Here is a 20,927-nt window from a genome sequence, read left to right as displayed (position 1 = left end):
ATCCTGCTGACAACCATTAGGTGATCTGTACTCGACAACGCGGGGGAATGATGAATCACGTTTAAATTGCTTTAGGGAGACTGAGGGTAGAGTAACCCATACGTGGGCCCGAGCCGAGTCGCCCCGGCTACAGCATGGGAGGATTGGAACTGCTGAATAATGCATTCACTGTGGGAACGAACAAGGCAAGGAAATTATATTCAATAAGAATCGCCCTGGAAAGTGAGATGGTGCTCCTTCCTGACACGGATGGAGAAAACATGCATCTCGTTAAGACTTACTGTTGGGTCTACACAAGGGTCAACGCAACGGGGGGGGGGGGGGTATGTCCACTGGCGTATTAATGATTTTTGTATATCAGGCGAAGTTGAGCTTGATGGTCCATGATTAATGAGGTTGAATGGAGTCCACATGATAATATCAAGGTAGGGTCAAGTTCAGAGACGTACCATACTTCTTGCGGATTTCGTCGTGCCTGGTCTTCCTCTCCTCCTTCCTGTGAACGAGAGAAAAGCACAGAATGTATCAACTCTTTAACATCTAAAACGTCCTAATACATCCCTAGACACAGAATACTGTTCTCAAACTTTTACATTTCAAAAGGACCCCCGTCAACTCTCCAGAGTTACAGACCTGTAAGGGTTTCATTTGGAACCCCCCTCCAAGGAACCCCGAGTAGAGGGGTCCCCGGACCCCATTTTCAGAACCACTGGTATAGTGGTTAAGGGCAGCGTTGCCAGATTCTGTGAGAGAAACAAGCAACCAGGTCTAGGAAAACCAGCCCAAAAGAAACGACTATGGGCCACATGAGCACTTTAACATATACATCAGCTATTTGAAAATAGCAGATCTACAAGCTCACAACGTGTCGCGATGCGACGCGTTGTGAGCTTGTAGATCGGCTATTTTCAAATAAAATCTTGCGGGGAAATTATAATGAGCAGATCTGGCAACCCTGGTTAAGAGGCCTCTCAGGAACCACAAGTGTCCCTGCTGGCTCGAGAATGAACCCCCTCCAAACCAGAGCCTTCTATCCTGTGCCTCCATCCTACCCCACTGCTATCCTGCAGTCTATGTCGATAAAAACATAAAATAAAATACTGAAGGGAGTGAGGCTGACCCACAAAAAAAAAAGCAATTCAGTGGGAACATGATTATAAATGTCAGTGGAAGAATTAAAGTGTAATGCTGAGCTACCTGTCTGGGTGGAAGTGCTTTAAACGAAGCTGAATGGGTTTCGCAGCGAGCCCCGGCCTTTTTGCACCTCGCCTCTCCCTCTCATCACCACCACCACCACCGGTGACATTTCCTCTTCCCCGGACTGAGCCACTACCCTTCCTACTACTAAATGGCTGTGCTTTAGCCTTGAGGAAGGGGTTCAGCCCCCGGCCATTCCATCCCAGAGCGCCTCAAAAAGGTGGACTTAACTCTTTGACTGCCAGAAATAAAATAATTTGCCAAGCCACTGCCGGCGATTTATGAGTGTTTTCACTCACCTTTGAAAAATCATAGAATATTATATCTCCTGTATGATCGATCCCCTGATCGCTTTAAAATATGTATCCGAGTTTCATAGAATCGGGGGGGAAAGGGTAGCCTGGTAGAGTCAGGTTAGGGAAAGGGTACCGCCGCGATCAACTGTTCCATAGTTATTGGGAGTTAAATGTAGGTTGTTTTTGCCAAAAAGCAACAGAAACAGAGAAAAGGCAATTTTTCCAAATCTAATAACAAGGAAGTGGCTGTTTTTTTTGGCGATCACGTGATTTGGTGCTGTTTTGCTTCTCTGGGAGTAAAATGATGACTCTTAGAACAGTGCCATCTACTGGAAAATGACTGAAAAGACGAAATCTCGTCATTGGGAGGCTGCACCGTCACCTGATTCGGATGCTATCAATGCATAGAATGGGAGATTATCACGTTCTATCAGACCATTGAATGGGCGAAGTAGGCGACCTACCGTCTACCCCGCGATTTATCAGACCATTCAGTGGGCGTAATCAGGAGCTACTGACCTACCGACGGAGATGACTTAAATACTTTAGTTTCGGTTTTGGTTTTGGTTGTTTCGGTTTCGGACCATGACGGAGGCGCGCAGTCTCAGGCGAGGTGGAGCCCCGCGACGGGCCACCGAAGGAGCTAAGGCGACTGAGTTGCCGTCCGGAGCGGTGCGACCCTCGCCTGTGCCTACTCAGCGCCGTTCGAGTTATGTACCGATATGGACAGAATCGTAAATATTGTTGTGGGGACTGCTCCGCCTCCGTCGGTAGGTCAGTAGCTCCTGATTACGCCCAATGAATGGTCTGACAAATCGCGGGGTAGACGGTAGCTCGCCTACTTCGCCCATTCAATGGTCTGATAAAACGTGATAATCTCCCATTCAATGCATTGATAGCATTCGAAGCCGGTGGCACCGTAGCAAAATACGACGAGAAATCTCATCATTGGCAGTCAAAGAGTTAAGGGAGTAGCGGCGCCTAATATATATATATATATATATATATATATATATATATATATATATATATATATATATATATATATATATATATATATATATATATATATATATATATACATATATATATATATATATATATATACATACATACATACATACATACACACACACACACACACACACACACACACACACACACACACACACACACACACACACACACACACACACACACACACACACACACACACACACACACACACACACACACACACACACACACACACACACACACACACACACACACACATCTATCTCCGGGCTGGAGCCTGACAAAGGTAACTTTGCCATGTCAAAGAGTTTTCAACATGCTCCATCAATCCTAGTTAAAGCGTGTGATGTTATTTAAGGTAGGGGATTCAGATCGTTTACCGCCCCCCCGGGCCGACACACACAGCCAGCCCTGATAGACAGAAACCCATAAACAACAACAACGGCAGCGAGCATCTGTCTGCGGCAGCGGCAATGTTTTGAGGCCAGCAGTGAAATATGAGTGGCCCCGCCGTCCTGCCGTCAGGCCGTCGTGCCGTCTTTTCTACCGAGCACAAAGGCACCGTCGTCGCCTCCTCTTCTCCCGGGGACGTAAATTTACTTAAGTCTCTCAGCACAAAAAGAGGGGGCTGTGTAAATCACTGTGGTGTTTTTATTACCAGGTAGTGTGATCTGTGAGCAATCAGGGTAGCTGAGGACATGGTGGAAGGAAGCGGGAGGGAGGCTGCTCTGCCTGCCATCTGTCCTCCCCTGTGCACTGTGTGCGCGCTGTGTGTGCTGTGTGTGTGCTGTGTGTGTGCGCGCGTGACGTGTGTGCGCGCTGTGTGTGCACCAGTGGTGTAAGTAACTAAGTACATTTACTCAAGTACTGTACTTAAGTACATTTTTTAGGTACTTTTACTGGAGTGTAACTAAGTACATTTACTCAAGTACTGTACTTAAGTACATTTTTTAGGTACTTTTACTGGAGTGTTTCCAATGTTCAGTACTTTTACTTCTACTCCACTACATCTCAGAGGCAAATGTTATACTTTTACTCCACTACAATTATTTGAAAACTTCAGTTACTGGTTACTTTGTAGATATAAATGATTAAATAATAAAACATACATTAACCACTTAAGCCCTATTTTATACCTAGGCTATATGAAAATAGCCAATACTTTTTTACTTTTACTTTTTTCAATTATGAATTCCGGACTTTTACTTGTAACAGAGTACTCATACATTGCAGTATTGATACTTTTACTTAAGTAAAACATTGAAGTACTTTTCCCACCACTGGTGTGCACCGCCCCTTACCGCCTCCTCCACCTCCACCCAGCTGAATGACGCCAGTCACCACCACCCCTGGTGCACGGCCAGGGAGGGATGCCGGCAACAAGTGGGGTACATGAAAGTAGCCTGGCATGGCCAGACTAATATCACTGAGTAGATATTAGTCTGGAATCTCTGTATGGAACGTGCATTTCCAAGGGGCGGATTAAATAAAGATGCCTCAGGTGATAAACCCGACCCATAATTGCATACCGGGCCCTGATTGGTCCCTCACAACTTCGGAGGGAGAGAAATCTAATCTCAACTGAGAGGGGCCAGACCTAATATCTGCCGAGATATTTTCCAATGGCAGATTCGTCTGGGAACCAGGCTAACATGAAAGAGATGAGACCAGTGCTGGGAAGTAACCAAGTACATTTACTCAAGTAACGTACTTACTGTAAGTACAATGTTGAGGCACTTTTACTTTACTTGAGTCATTTATTGTTATTGATACTTTAAAAACTACCCCACTACATCTGAGAGGAAAATATTGAACACATATTGAGCGGCAAATATTGAACTATATTGTGTTATTGGTAATATGTTCCAAGTAAAAAAAAACAATCTGTGTACTTCTTCCACCACTGGGTGAGATAGAGAGACAGAGACAGATGGTTCAGTAGCTAGACTATACTGTAGCTACAGGAAGAGCCAGACAGGGCCGGGAGGGATCACAGTAAAAGTGAAGACTTCAAGGAAGGAAGTCATTAGAGTCCAAACTTCCCCAAACACAGAGACAGCAGAGCACTCCGTTTTCTCTTCAAGCAGAGAATGAGCCCATCAGCGCTCTGGGGCCATTTCTACTAGGACACCGCTTTGTGAGGAGAGCCAGCCAGCAAACTGGCTATGAAGCAGAGCAGAGAGAGAGAGAGAGAGAGAGAGAGAGAGAGAGAGAGGGAGAGAGGGAGAGAGGGAGAGAGAGAGAGAGAGGGCTGGGACTGGTCTGCGGCAGTGGAGGAGTGGTTGGTGTGGGGAGCTGCTGATGTTTCCTCCAGACTGCTCCAGCTGGGGCTCAGATGACGACGGGAGGGCTTATGCGGCGTTCACGCTGGCAGCCTCAAAAGATACAGGCTACCGTTATTTTTTACAATGGAAGCCAGCGACATGAAGATACAAAGATACGTCCGACGTTTGTAGCTGCTACAAAATATACAAAAAAGTCGAGCTGGCTTTAACTTCGGCTACAAAGCTACAAATATGCCGTGTAGCTTTGTATCTGCCAGTGTGAACGCAGCATTAACACTGACAGCTACGACCAGGGCCGCGGCGTAGCGGTCCAGGCACCCTAGGCTGCAATGACACGCCTGACAGCGTGTCGCGGGTTCGAGGCCTTTGCTGCGTGTCACTCCCCATCTCTCTCCCCATTTCCTGTCAGTCTACTTGTCCTATAAATAATGGCATAAAAGCCGAAAAAACAAATAAAAAAACACACAAAAAAAAAACACTGGCAGCTACAAAGAGACAAAGCGAGGCAGAGTGTCTGTCACCCAGTCACTGTTGAAGTGTTGAGCTACACACTCGCTGATGTCAAGTATGCGTCCGACGAGCGAGAAGAATATATAAAGCCAGAGGTTAAAAAGAACAGGGAACTGGCCTACATAAAGAATTAGTTTTCCCTCCCATTACAATCAGGAATTGTGTGGAGAGGTGAGTGGAAACGGCTAAACAACACTTGGGTGGTTGTGTAGCTTTGCAGCTGCAGTTGAAGCCGGCTCAACTTGGATTGTAGCTTTGTAGACCAGGCGTCTCTTTGTAATCTTCATGTTGCCGGCTTCCATTCGTAAATCAAAAAGCCTGTAGCTTTCAGTGTGGACGCAGCATTTAGAGCTCTACTGCACTGGGTCTATACTCTCTGGAGAGGGCTAGGCGCTGGACTCTAGAGAGCCTGTATCCCCCCCCCCCATTATGGGACCCTGGATCCTGCAGTGCTCTGGACGTCCCGTTTGGAAAGGCGAACCGCGTCTAATGTAGGTCAATGCACCGCTAACGCTAATCGAGGACTAAAGTTGAAGTTAGATCCATGTGCGGGTCTGGGGCCTACGCTACCCTGGTACATGAAGGCAGTGGTGTAAAGTAACTAAGTACATGTACTCAAGTACTGTACTTAAGTACCATTTTGAGGTATTTTGACTTTACTGGAGTATTTCCAATTTTCAGTACATTCACTACATCTCAGAGGCAAATATTATACTTTTACTCCACTACAATTATTTGAAAACTTTAGTTACTTTGTAGATTTAGATTATTAGAAAACATACATTACCCACTTCAGCCCTATATACATTTCGGCCATTTGAAAATAGCAGATCTACAAGCTCACTATGCGTCACATTGCCACGCATTGTGAGCTTGTAGATCTGCTATTTTCAAAAGCCATTTATACATTCGAAAACTTGTGAAATGGGACAGTCTGCATAATGAGTACTTTCTACTTTTGGTACTTTAAGTACATTTTGATACCAATATTTTGGTACTTTTACTCAAGTACATTTTTAATTCGGGACTTTAACTTGTAACAGAGTACTTATACATTGCAGTATTGATACTTTTACTTAAGTAAAAAATTTGAGTACTTTTTCCACCACTGCATGAAGGGAAGACTACGATTCAGCACTTCTCCTCTTCTGCACTCTCTCTCACGCATACACACACACACACACACACACACCCCCGTGGAAGCCAGAGCTCCAATGCACTCGGCACCGCCAGCAGTGATAAGACACAGTTACTGACTATCTTCCTGCATGAGTGCCCACGTTTAACAACACATTTACTAGGGGTCTGTCCTTGGAGGATGGAGGGAGGCCTGGGAGAGTGCAGGGCACTGAGTACACAAAGACGAGGTTGAAAACATTTATGTTATTTATGTTGCATGCCCCCCCCCCTGCAGTGGAGCTCCAATACACACACACTGTAGGATTCACAGAGCACAGGGACCCTCGACTAGGGAAGCCCAGTGATGGAAGAAATACTCAGATTCTTTTACTTAACCACTTAAACCCTAGCGTCTATATACTGGGGGAACATTAGCCAAAAATAGCAGATCTACAAGCTCACCATTGTGAGCTTGTAGATCCCCTAAGACTACAATGTGAGCTTGTAGATGCCCTTAGACTACAGGGGTTTAAGTGGTTAAAATACACTTACATGCAGTACCAAGTTAAAAAGGTGCTCACGTTTTTTCTTCTTTCAAAAATAGCTGATCTTCAAGCTCAGAATGCATTGTGAGCTTGTAGATCGGCTGTTTTAGAAAAGCCAAGTATAAAATCGGGCTTAAGAGGTTACTGTATGTTATATATAACATAATAATCAAAATCTTCAAAGTAAACTAAAGTTTTCAAATAATTGCGGTGGCGTAAAAAGCATAATAATTTGCTGTAGTGGAGCATCAAGTACCAAAAGATGGAAATACACTCAAGTACAGTAAAAGCACCTCAAAATTGTACTTGTGCTTAGAGTAAATGTACTTAGTTACTTTCCACCACTGTCATACACACACACACACACACTGTATGATTCACAGTCAGAGCGCTGTGGAACTCTGGCCTGCGGAAGAAGGACTTTCTTGGACAGTGACTTGGTACTTGCACAGGATGTGGGCCTGTCTATTTATGAGCTCATTACCAGCGTGCAGCTGCTCAGCCTTGGCTATACAGTGTGTGTGTGTGTGTGTGTGTGTGTGTGTGTGTGTGTGTGTGTGTGTGTACGAGTTGAGGGAAGGACCAGTGAAGTTCCTCCTTTGGGAAACAAACTGTTCAGGCTCTGCAGCGCTGCAGGCATTGCAGCACATCGCAGCCAACTGCATGAGTCCCCCCATTCCCCAACACACAACAAAGGCTCCTTTTGTGTAACATTATTACCAACTGTTTCCTTGTAGAATAGAACCCCCCCCCCCTCCTTTTACTGACGGTGGTCCCTTCATTCATTTACTTATTCTTAATCTTATCTTTACTGTTGATCGCAACAGCATCTTGGCTGCTATTGTTGCGTACTGATAACGACGTTTAACCCATTCAGTCCGGGGACGCATCATTTTTGGGGTCCTTGACATGAAAATGTTTGAGAACCACTAATATTATAGTAACATACGTTTAAGAAAAATAGTTTTCTGAAAAAACATATGTCGCTATATATCAGTGGTGCTTAAAACGTTTTTCATGTCAAGGACCCCCATAGCCAATGTATAAATATGGATAGAGTGGTTACACAAGATGCGTTCCCGGTTTGAAAGGGTTAAGCTATGCGAAGTAAAACTAACAACACTGCAGAAAGTAAAGAGGTCCTTACCGCTCGTCGGATCGTTGTCTGATCTCCTCTCTCCTCCTGCTAAACCTCTCGTCGTCCCTGTCAGGCCTGGAAACACACAAAGACACAGACAGACAGACAGACAGTATACACAGTGAAAACCACAGGAGGAGCAAAATGTAAACAGACCATACACATGTGAAAACATGGTTCCAGCCACGACAGAAAAACATAAAATATTGATCCATCAACTTGCCTGACTCACCTGGATTTTCTCTTCAAAATTGGTTGACGACTGAACAAGTTTACACAATATTCTACCAACCACCACCTCAACCCATATTCCTTGTTCCCCTGTGCGGATTACTTTCCTTTGTGGATCTACCACAGTGGTTCTCAACGAGTGGTCCGGGGACCACCAGTGGTCTTTGAGGGGGTTCTAGGGTGTCCCCAGCAAAAGGTGTCAATACATTTTCACCCATTTATCCATATTGTATACGTTGGCTATTCAAAAATAGCAGATCTACAAGCTCACAGCGCCTATTTTTGAACATTTTCGAAAAGTCTTTAAAGTGTTTGAAGAATTTAGCATTTTTTAAACATAAATCTTCTCTTCTGGGGGTTACTGACACAAAACATTTTCAGATGGGGCTTCGCGGCCAAATATATATCAATTTAGGGGTCCTTGAAATGAAAAAGGTTGAAAAGCACCTATCTACCATGTGGATTTTACCAGTGGAGTTTTCACCTCATGCAGACTGCCTTCCTATGTTGCTACTTTTTGCACCTTTTTTTACCCGTTTTTTCTCCCCAATGTAGTCATTATGCCAATTGATTCCTCCCCCCACACACACATTTCTGTGTTTCCACTGCTGTTGTATACTACTGACTCACCTAACTAGCAGTGAGGAGCCCCCACTGGGAGTGGTGGGCAGCTACTTTACCACTGCGCCACAGCGTACATACGTTCTGCTATTTTATGCGCACGTACAAGGGTACATATTTGTACATATCTAACTTATATTTGTCGTTGACCTCTTTCTTTCACGTTTTTTCTCCGTGCTCTCCCTCTCTTTTCACCCTGAAAGTGGGTAAACGGATGCTCTTGAACGTAAAGTGTGAGATTCTGCAAAAGACACGGCGAGAGAAGGCCATGTTCCAAAACAGGTTTGAATCCTTTTCTGGGAATTTGAACTCACAATGGCTGCGAGAATAACAACAACCACAACCACATGTCAGGGTCTGACTTGTTCTTTTTAAATCGGTTTTCTGTGTGTGTGTGTGTGTGTGTGTGTGTGTGTGTGTGTGTGTGTGTGTGTGTGTGTGTGTGTGTGTGTGTGTACACAGTACAGTGTTAAATAGCTATACATTCTGAAAGTACTCATTGCTGTCGTGTAGGGTGTTAGTTCAGTAACAGGAGTCTTCATGTCTCTCCAGCTCTTCATTAAACAAAAGATTAATTTCAGTACAGGATACCAATTTCATCCAGTCAGGAGACAGAACTCACACAGGATACAGATTAAACAAGTTAAATTGGTAGTGATGACACAAAGAAATTATCAGACAAATTTGGAACTAGAACACTATAACAATTAAGCTGATAATGGGTACTCTCTCCTGATTGGCTGAAATTGGCAACCCACCTGAAAATGTATTTTCTATTTATTAAAGAGATGGAGAGACGGGGAGACCCCGGTTACTCAACAAACACTCTATAGCAATGATTACCATCACAATATAGTGCTTTTAACCTTTAACTCACCCTGCCTTTAAGACCTGTCCAGTTAGGACAGGTGATTGATCGGTACGAGTCTGATGCACCTTTACAGGACTGTCAGTCAGTGACAGGCCAGCAGCATGCAGACTGACTGACGTGACATTTTTCAACAAAACATTGAGATATATGGGGCCGTATTTGAGGATGTTTCATTCTCTGCAGCATAACAAAACAATCACTGTTCCATGGAATATGGCTCTCAACGGCTGGGGTAAAAAGAAGAGGCTACTCAACTGGAAGCGAGCAACAGTTGAGATAGGATGTAGCCTTCTGTGTGCGTGTGAATAATGCCAATCAATAGTGTAATAGCGACCAATCAATGTGTCGCAGCAGCATCAGTGCCATATAAGGCCGTTTCTTCCTTATATGGACGTGTGGTACATACCCTGGCTGGCGCCTCTTGCAGCAACAGCAGCAGCAGCAGCACACGATGATGCTGATGAGGATGGTCCCGCCCACCACTGCCATGGCGATGAGCAGAGCTTCGAAGTTCACTGGAAACAACAGACCATACATTAACACATTGCCTGCCAAGGACGTAAGCATACCTCCTTTTAAATAGAACACTTGCCTGCCCAGGACATACGTCTTTTTTTTTTATTCCACAAGAGGGCGCTCTAAACCAACTTAGGAATGATCCCTGACGCCCAGAGAAGGAGTGGACGGATGTGACGTCATCCCAAAAAAACGCACCTCCGTCCACTTATTCAACGTGCTATAGCAACAAAATGGCCGATCGCGGTAAAATAGCTTTTTCTCCTGTTGACAGAGGAGGACCGTCCCCCCCCCCTCCCCTGACACTCTTTGTTTACTTCTGTGTCTTTAACGTCGCTTCCACGGCTCTCCAGAGATCGTCAACTTAAGGTAATAAACGCTGCCATGGGGATAAAAATCAATGTTTTAATCTCAGGCAGTCAATGTGTTAAGACAGGGAAAAGCATCTGTCATTATCTTATACTTTGGCTATATACAAGTTCGTAGTGCGGCACCGAGTGCCGCACTACAAACTTGTAGATCTGTTTTTTTTTTATCATGAAAATGTGTGCAAATCTTATATATATATATATTTTAAGCGAACATTTGTAACTCAAATCTTTGCTTCTGTGGATTGTAATCAGTGGATCGCAAACATTTTGCATGTCAAGACCACCCAAAATTATATGTATTTGGCCGCGGACCCCCATCTCAAAGATATTTAGTTCCAGGGACCCGAGAAGCAAAGATTTTGGTTAAAAATGTATATATGCATTCAAAGATGTACACATTTTCACGATTACATACACAATACATTTTCAGAAATAGCAGATCTACAAGCTCATAGCGTGGCACTCGGTGCCGAGCTATGAGCTTATATCTGCTATTTTTGAATAGCAAAAGAAATCTAAAATGACACAGATGCTTTCCCGGATTGAATGAGATAATAACAGAACATGACATGATGAACATCTGCCGTGATCACTGGCCACAAGAATTAATCTCTGAGGGAAAACAAAAAACATTTCGACACTGGCTGGCAGTGGTGTAAAGTAACTAAGTACATTGACTCTCGTACTGTACTCGAGTACAATTGTGGTGCTTTGACTTTACTTGAGTATTTACATTTCTTTATACTGTACTTCTACAATACTCCACAATATCTATACACAATATCTCATCGGAGAGGCAAGATTTTTACCTTTTACTACAACTTGTAGAGCGGCTATGTTTTAAAGATCTTTGGTCCAGTAAGTATATTTTGATGCCAATACTTTTGTACTTTTGCTCAAGTCAAATTTTGAATACAATACTTTTACTTTTAACATATTGTCTTTATATTGCGATATTGCTACCTTTTTTCCCTTAACTACTTGTTCCACCACTGCTTGTTGGTTGCTTCAGATACGGATATCAGGATGACATTTCCAGTTAGAATACTTTTGAGGGAAAAAGGACAAATTTGGAGATAGTGGAGACAAAAACTGCTAGATGAATCCTAGGTCCCCTTGCCTTTTCATAGAATACCATTTTACACAACAGTTTGGCAATGCTGCCACCTGCTGGCACTTTAACACAATTACTACTACACAGTAATGAAACTACACAATACTCCACTTCCAGGTAAATCAAATCCCAAACCAGGATGTATTCAAGTCTTGAATACATCCTGGGTCTTGAATTTCAAGGACTGCATCGCAAGGCTACCTACAGTATGGATACCTTGCATCTATGCCCCAAACCATTCCTTAGCAGCATACTGTGGTACAGTAGCACTGCTTGTCCGATGTCTATACTATGGTCTAAGTCAGGGGTCTTCAACAGGTGGTCCGGGACCCCTAGGGGGTCCTCAGAGCAGCCAAAATCTTTGTGTGTTTTTTTACACAACGTGAGGCGTTGTGAGCTTGTAGATCAGCTAATTTTTTGCAAAGAGGTATAGGTGTAGAGGGAAGAGAAACAAAAGTTTAATCTGAAACACAATTTTATACAATATAGAGGGGGTCCCCGTTTCATCTCTCTCTCAGCTAGGGGGTCCTTGGGCTGAAAACGTTGAAGACCCCTGGTCTAAGTGTATATTCTAGTAACAGGCATGCAAACAACCCTGAGGTGAAAAAGGTGACAACATGTTGTTGTTTTTTCGGGTCAGGTGTCACACAATTGCCCTATTTGGGTTCAAAAAGGTGACTGTAGCTGAAAAGTGACACTTTTGCATGTCTGAGTAAACACTTAAACCCTATACAGGGTCCTACTAGTTGGTCCCCTCCTTTTTCCTCTTCTCTCTTTTTTACACCAATTATCCGATCTACAGTCTCAACAGTCGCATTTCATTGTGATGCGTTGTGAGCTTGTAGATAAGATGTGCGATTTTCGTGCCTATAGTGACATGCCCAGCTAGCGGGTCTGTCCTGTACTGGCATGAGGTCCTGGGTTAATCGTATCTCAATGCCCCCAATTAGTAAATAACTTACTTGGCAATTAATTGGTTTTGAGTTGTGAGTTATGTGACTAGACTGTCTAAGCGCTGTCGGCTTAGCGTTGGAGGGTGAGATCAGACAGAGTGCTGATCACAGGCTCCAACAGCAGATCCAGCCAGTAGGGAGTCTATTTTTAATCAGCCACTGGAGGGGGCCTGTCTGTCTGACAACAATCACACCATGGGGCCAAAACACTACTCAGCATCCTTGATTTCACGCATGCACTAGTTAACATGTAGGACCTTATGTACATAACAGTAAGCAAAGTTTGCAAACATTCTACACATTTTGTAAACAGTGGTGGAAATAGTACTCTTTTTTTTTTACCTTAAGTAAAAGTATCAATACTGCAATATAGAAATACTCTGTTGCAAGTGATAGTCCAGAATTCTAAATGTACTTGAGTAAAAGTACAAAAGTATTGGCATAAAAATGTAAAGTACCAAAAGTAAAAGCACTCATTATGCAGAATGTCCCATCACCCAGTTTTCAAATGTATAAAATTATTTTTGAATGCAACGCATTGTGAGCTTGTAGATCGGCTATTTTCAGTCACTGGCTTCTCCTCATTCGGGAAGCTTCGGGTTTTCATTTTCAGGCCCAAATAATTAATAATTTTGGCCGAAAAGGGGGGACATTTTAAATGTGGTCCTGCAAAGCCCTGTGATTAACACATTGAGTGCCAAAAACGGTCCGGACCGTTTTTCATAATCCAAACAAGGAGTGCCAAAAACACGGTTATGACCGTTTTGGCCAAAAATATGAGATATCATTTTTCGAAGATTTAGACTCCAATCCACTTCCTGGTTAACTTATGACTTCAAAAGCCTGTATCTCGGCTCCAGTGTACTTTGTATTATTTTTGACTATTTTCGACTATTTTCAACTGGCTGCAACTATGGAACGGATTACCTAATGTATTTAAATGTTTCCCCCCGATTGTACGAGACCCCTGTGTGTGTAATGAGGGGATCACCGTGAGGACGGTGATCACTGAAAATATGTTGTGACTACTTGAAAAAGGTTCAAAAATGGTTAAAAATCCAGGCACTGACTGTACCCTGTTTTGAAAAAAACCCTGGCACTCAATGTGTTAAGAGCTATACAAATGAATGTGATTTGTAATGACAATTTGTTCAGCCTGTGACTTGTACTTGTGACAGTGTTATAATACGGCGACAAAAACCTTAGTAGCCGTTAAATTGAAACAATCACTATAAAAAGACTAAACACATTTAGCATTTCTCTGAACTAACTGTACCGTAATTTTCGCACTATGAGCCGCACCTGAATATAAGCCGCAGCAGCTAAATTGAATGATTTGTACATATATAAGCCACACTGGACTATAAGCCGCGGGTGTAAAATCCCTAGATTTAGGAGGTCCCCTAGTGGCCGTTAGCTATAAAAATCCATAGATAGCCGCACCGTTATATAAGCCGCAGGGTCGAAAAATGGGAAAAAAGTCGCGGCTTATAGTCCAAAATTTACAGTATATACATTATCTCAACAAAATTACATCTCAATATTATCGCAGGGGCAATCTTAAGCATCCACACAAATCTGTCCGAGTGAAAAGAAACCTTCATAAATATTAGAAAACCTAGATAAAAGAGGTTTTGTTTAGACCATTTCTCAAGAGGCAGGTGTGGCAGATTGCGTTTTGATAGTTTCTCTCGGACTCCGCCTATGGCAAACAATCTCAACAGTCACACACAGCAGTGGCTACTCTTTTTTTTTATGCAAAAATCACTGGCAGTGGGTGATTTATTTATTTATTTATTCTGGCAGTGAATGAATTAATAAAATGTACTCCCCTTTCCTTCCTCTTCTCCTCGTCATCATGCCTAATTTTTCCTCTTATCAATTATGCGTGACTCCCGTCTCTCCCTTTCTCCTTCCTTGACTACATCCTGGTCTCTGCTCTCCTGAACTGACCTCCTCCCATTTATTATAACAGTAATAATACTGAATGCACTTTTCAAAACATGGGATAAAAACAGTGCCAAAGGATAAAAGCATATGACATACTAAGACGTACAGTATACACACACAGTAAATCCTTAGTGTTACTGCAGAGTTAAATCACATCAGCTGATGGCATAATGTTCCTCTTTCATACAATCATGCAGTGGTGGAAAAGTACTCAAATGTTTTACTTAAGTAAAAGTATCAATACCGCAATGTAGAAATACTCTGCTACAAGTAAAAGTCCAGGAATCAAAATGTACTTATGTACTTAAAGTACCAAAAGCAGAAAGTACTTATTATGCAGAATGTCCAATTTCAGAAGTTTTCAAATGTATAAAATGTAAAAAAACTTTTGTAAATAGCAGATGCAACGCATTGTGAGCTTGTAGATCGGCCATTTTCAAATGGCCAAAATGCATATAGGGCTGAAGTGGTTAATGTAGGTTTTGTAATAATAATCAAAATCTAGTTACTAATTTAGTTACGAAGTACGAAGTAACTAAAGTTTTCAAATAATTGTAGTGGAGTAAAAATATAATATTTGCCTCTGAGATGTAGTGGAGTAGAAGTAAAAGTGTTGAACATTGGAAATACTCCAGTAAAGTAAAAAAATACCTCAAACTTTAACTTAAGTACAGTACTTGAGTACATGTACTTAGTTACTTTATACCACTGCTGCACAGTTAAATCACATCAGCTGATGGCATAATGTTTCTCTTTCATACAGTCATCCAGTAACTTTGCAAGATGAATCCATTGTTTCTTCATGTTTTTTTTGTTCTTTTATCATAAATCATATAACGAAAAAGAAAAAAAAGAGTAGCCACTGCTGTGTGTGACTGTTGAGATTGTTTCACCTATATCTTGAGTCACCTACATCTTGAATCACCTACATCTTGAGAAATGGTCTAAACAAAACATCTAGGTTTTCTAATAGTTATGAAGGTTGATTTTCACTCAGATTTGTGTGGATGCTTAATAAGACACTCCAAATTGATATAGCAGCCTATGCATTTTTTGTCTTTCAAGTCTAATTTACAGAGGTTTCAAGTATATCTCATGCACTTTATGACTGATCAAGAGCTATTACACCATAAACCTTTCTGACACAGATATCCTTGCCCCATTTCAAACACCAAAGATAACAAAGGAAAAAACACAAGTTGGCTTGTCTGGTCCGGGCCTACATGAAGACCTACTGTAGCAACATGCTCTAGGTCCTAGGATAAATGCTGTAGGAGAGATATATTTACAATGTAAACAGGCATTTTTTAAGTTTTTGAGACATACTGTAGACACAGTTTGCCTTAAAAGTTTTGTCTGATAAACTGCAGGCACTACTAATAAACGTCATGTAGCGGAAATAAATACATTTGCTCTGGGAGCCATTTCTAGTGTGCAGACTTTACTTCTTCCTTCAGTGTTGTTTGGAGTGTGTGTGTGTGTGTGTGTGTGTGTGTGTGTGTGTGTGTGTGTGTGTGTGTGTGTGTGTGTGTGTGTGTGTGTGTGTGTGTGTGTGTGTGTGTGTGTGTGTGTGTGTGTGTGTGTGTGTGTGTGTGTGTGTGTGTGTAGAGAGACAGCATTACCCTGCAGCGTGCCACTAAACTTCATTTGAGGCTGCATTTGAGGTATGATTTTATTTGTGGACCTCAAAACGTTTTGGACACCGACAAGGAAGTTAAGCCTCAAGCAACAAGTCAGAGTTCATTCAATAAAAGTTGATCTTTGATCCACAAACCAAATGACACTCCCAACTTTTTATAATATAGGTTAAGCACTATGCTATGATTCGGCGAAAACGTATTGTACAAAGACAGGACTATTGAACGGGCGACTTGCAAGCCACATCCGGCTGTATAACAATTTTAAGTGGCCCTTTGATCAATTCTGAAGATTAGTTTTAAGTAAATTAAATAATCTACAAAAAATACTCGGGTGTTTAATATGAAAATGAGTTGTTGTTCAGTGAGTATTCTTTGATAGGAGAATCTGTTTTCCTCAATGCCAGCCTATTAAATGTTGTCACTGAATACCTCCACATAACGTTACCCGTTTCTAGTTTGAGCCAATCTTGCTGCCAACATCTGGCCGCAACCTGGCACCGCAACAGGTCTCCTGCCTCAGTCACTAGCTAGCTTATTTAACAAGATTAGTAAATAACGTTAGCACATTTCTATTTATCAGTGTGTTTACAGAAGCACAGGATAACATTTGGCCAAAGGGCATTGTTATGTAAAAACAAGAGAAGAGAAGTAGGAAATGAAAACCGCTGGTTAAAAACAAGTGGAAGGACAAATACATGTTTGTTCAAATCGAGGTTGGGAATGTGATTTGCCTGCTTGGTACAAGGAACAAGGAAATTATAAAACTACAAAAGGTTCTAAAAGGCATCACAAACAGTAAGCACTGTCTTCTTCTCAAAATAAAAGAATAAAACTATATATTTTTTAAGGCCATTGGCATGACATAAGCACCGTCTCAAAAGGAAATTGTTTATTTTCACTTCTGATTTGAGTGCAAGCTAAATTCTCTATTTCCACAAACGGTATGACTATACTCATAATCCACAAAGATCACTCCTGTGTCGTCGGTTTTCAGATAAATCAAAAGCAAACTTTGGTCTGAGATTTGACTTCAATCTCTCACAGAGGCGATGCAGTTTGTTACGGACCTGTTATCTACCAATGCATGGACACACTTCTCTACTGAGGATAAACATGTGCTGACAGGATTGATGTGATTGAGTGATGACCCTGCACATAAGACAGACACACACATTAGACCTGGAAGCTGACCAGTACAACCACAGTCTTATACTGTTTGCCACTAAGCAGCTCGGGGTTCAGTGCCTTGCTCAAGGGCACTTCAGCTGTGTTGGGGAGGGGCGAGTTGTTGCCATTCACTTTCCTACCCACCGCTGCCCCAAGTGGTGTTAGTATTGATGCTGACACCTGTAGAACTGGTCGACAAGCATCAGTTTATCTTGGAGAGGAACAAGTCATTTAAGACTGAGCATACTGTCAAATAATTTCAATTACAAAACATGTCAGCTTCGGTGTTATACTTTCCAACAATGTTTTAGATCAACATACACATGACAATCCAGATTCTCTCACACAAATGCAATACAAACTAATGCTACAGTCAAACCTGAATTTGCCTAAGTGCCCTTTTCTTCTCTTTCACAATGTAAAAAGTGGAAGTGTATTAACATGTTGCAGATCAACAATGTTACAGACATACAAATGTGTTCCGTTATTTACAAAAAGGTGATGCACGGAATTTTTACTTCCATTGTTAGTTACTATTGTTAGTTAGTTACTATTGTCAAGTACTATATCATTTCCTGTTTATATTGAAACAGTATTGTTGCAATGTTATTTAATGTAAGTGATCTGTACTTAATCATTTTGACAGATCACTGTTTAACTGCAAGAATTTCTGGGACCCTGATAAATTTCATTTTTCAAACCTAGCCCCCTTAAGAATATAGTAGAGTAGCCCTGACCTGAATTTTGGGTGAACCCAGTAAGTCATAACTCAAAACATTAAATACCACAAGTGACCCACTTTTTGGAACATGAAGTAAGTAAGTTAAGTGAAGAAAGTAAGTAAGTAGGTCAGAGTGGCTTATTGTCGGTATATCAGTGGAGCTAACAGGGTGTCTGAACCAGGACGATGGATTGCTGAGGTAGTGCGCAACACCTACTATCAGCTGAGCTCCCAGTACTTACAACACGTCTTTCCCAAGCCATGCTAAACATACACCGAGTTGACAGTGTCCGATACCTGACGATTAAAGGCGAGCACTTTACACGACTGGATACGGTGATTGATCAACAATGACTAACAAACTATTGGGCTGACAAAACCAGTGGTTCTCAAAGTGGGGTCCAGGGAACCCTAGGCGTTCGTGAGGAGGTTTCCAGTGGGTCCTCAACCAAATTAGTTAACATAACATCTAAAATGATCCTATTTTACACTTTAGCTGTTCAAATATAGCCAATCACAACACATGTGACGTGTTGTGAGATTGCAGATTGGCTATTTTTGAAATAATTGGGAAAAACTGAAGCTTAAAAAAAAAAACATTTATCTTCTTTTATCGGGGTCCCGGACACAAAATCTTTTCAGATGGGGGTCCATGGCCAAATACATCAATTGGGGGTCCTTCATGAAAATGTTTGAGAACCACTGGAACGAAACAACGTTGTTTCAAGTGTCGGACAAAGGAATGACACATGAGTTTTGACTTGTTTTCATGTTTAAAAACTCACCCCAACACACCCCCCATCGGGCCTGGGACAGCTGGCACACAGAGGGAGGAGGCAGCAGGTAGCTCACAGGGTAGTCTGTGCACGTGTTGTTGGTAAAACACCACAGGCACTGCATACAAACAAACAACATTTTAAAACCTTCTATTTCAGAAGGCACTGCATTAGGGCTGCCAAATACCTAAAATGTCTAAGAAAAATAAGGGACACCCAGAAACATATTTGTGTATATCATATTAACCACTTGACCACCGTTGCCTGTACTACTAATGTACTGTTAATAATCGTGTTAACAGTACACAATATTCAATCGTATGTATATCAGCTGTTTGCACTCGCAAGTCGCAAGATGTGTGTCATGTGTGACTTGTGACATGATGCGTGTGTGACTGACACCCCAAAATAAGGAACAATGTGTGTCCCTTATCAGTTCAATAACACGTCTTTTAGTTTCCATTTCCAAATAAGGGACGATTCCTTATTTCAGGGGATGTTTGGCAACCCTACACTGCATTCAAACACATTTTAAAACCTATTGCAGCAGGCACTGCAATGACTGCATACAAAACCTTCTATTTCAGTAGGCACTGTAAACAGTAAAACATATAACATTTTAAAACCCATTTCAGTAGGCACTGCATACAAACACACCTATAACATCCTCAGTGTTAAATTGTCCATTTGTAATTCTGAGGGTGCACTAGCGATGGATCAAGAGAGACTATCATAGATGTATTTATTTATCCATTTTGGCATTTGCATATCTGAAAGTAAAAGTCAGACTCAATCAAATACATCCATGATAGTCTTGATCCAAGGCTGAGGGTGTACCAAATGATCTGAGTTTAATCAATGAAGTTGTCAGTGTAATCTTTAACTTGTTCAGACAGATGTTTAAGTAAACAGTCTTACCTTGGCGCTTTGTACACATTTGTCACAAGCCGTGTGGGAAGTACAGGCTGAAAACACACATGAATACAGTTAATAATGAATCATAAATATAATCATAATCATCATCAGGCATAATAATCATGTTTTATACCTGACATCACAGCTCGAGCTGTGACGCATTTACAGTAAAGTTCACACAGCAGGTACAGTAGTTCAAGTTATTAATAATATCAGACATAAATCAACGACTTATGTGGGATATTAGTGCATAAAATACATGCATAAATATGTAGGAATTTATTATGAATTCTTACGTGGTGGAGGTGGTGGTTTAGTTGTAGTTTGACATTCCACTCGGCTAATGAAGCTACAAACAACGACGACGAGAACGAGCAAACAATTAAACGACGACATTCTTCTCCTGTCAACAGTCATAATGTTCTCCATTATTATTAATATTAAAAAGAATACATAATAATAATAATAAAACCACAGCGAAGCGTGTGAACTGTCAAACTATTATTATACTGTCTTGTCTGTTGCTGTTGGCTTCCGTTTTCCTTTCTTGGTAAAAAAGCGTCGATTCGTTTGTGTTTCGTCGTCAGGACGGTGTCGCGCAACGAACGTCACCGATCTACAAGCCCACAAGGCGTAGCGTCCGCAACGCCTTGTGGGCTTGTAGATCGGCGACGTTAGACGCCGGCACGTGACGCGGGTGTTGTGGTGATTTCCAGAGTGTAGAAAAGAGAGTAACGACACGCTTCGATCTCGCCGCAAAGCGGGCTCCTATGGGCTATAGTTCCAAACATTGGAACTATCTCATTGAGATAGACAGAACACTTCCGCATTCCATTCTTACAATGGGAGTCGACGCTAGTGTCAGAACTCTCTTTATGGCTCTCTGGTGATTTCCAGACCCTGCTTGTCGCTGTCAGCGTTGCTAGATTTTGTGCGAGAAATAAGCAGCCAGGGTCTATGAAAACAAGCCCAAA

The 20,927-nt window shown here is 41.9% G+C and overlaps 1 protein-coding gene across 1 annotated transcript; it reads right to left on the bottom strand.

Moving 5' to 3' along the window:
• Positions 1 to 361: 361 nt before the first annotated feature.
• LOC311041622 (pituitary tumor-transforming gene 1 protein-interacting protein-like) lies at positions 362 to 20,533 on the bottom strand. The gene is made up of 6 exons (XM_084052085.1): positions 20,250 to 20,533; positions 19,957 to 20,003; positions 19,048 to 19,156; positions 10,237 to 10,345; positions 8,117 to 8,182; positions 362 to 496 (listed from the first exon to the last, which is right to left on the bottom strand). Exons 1-6 carry the CDS (start codon positions 20,380 to 20,382, stop codon positions 421 to 423), a joined length of 540 nt encoding a protein of 179 aa, XP_083908211.1. The 5' UTR covers positions 20,383 to 20,533; the 3' UTR covers positions 362 to 420.
• Positions 20,534 to 20,927: the final 394 nt, after the last annotated feature.

This window comes from Gymnoscopelus microlampas (assembly GCF_963454915.1).
Source record: "Gymnoscopelus microlampas genome assembly, chromosome: 3".
Classification (NCBI taxonomy): Eukaryota; Metazoa; Chordata; class Actinopteri; order Myctophiformes; family Myctophidae; genus Gymnoscopelus; species Gymnoscopelus microlampas.
The sequence above is the reverse complement of the archived record's forward strand: the minus strand, read 5'-3'. Positions and strand labels throughout refer to the sequence as shown.

Coding starts and splice junctions, on each gene's coding strand:
- LOC311041622 (XM_084052085.1), bottom strand. CDS start 20,382: ATGGAGAACATTATGACTGTTGACAGGAGAAGAATGTCGTCGTTTAAT. Junction 8,183..10,236: donor TGCAAGAGGCGCCAGCCAGG/GTATGTACCACA, acceptor GTGTGTTTCCAG/GCCTGACAGGGACGACGAGA. Junction 497..8,116: donor AGACAACGATCCGACGAGCG/GTAAGGACCTCT, acceptor TCTCGTTCACAG/GAAGGAGGAGAGGAAGACCA.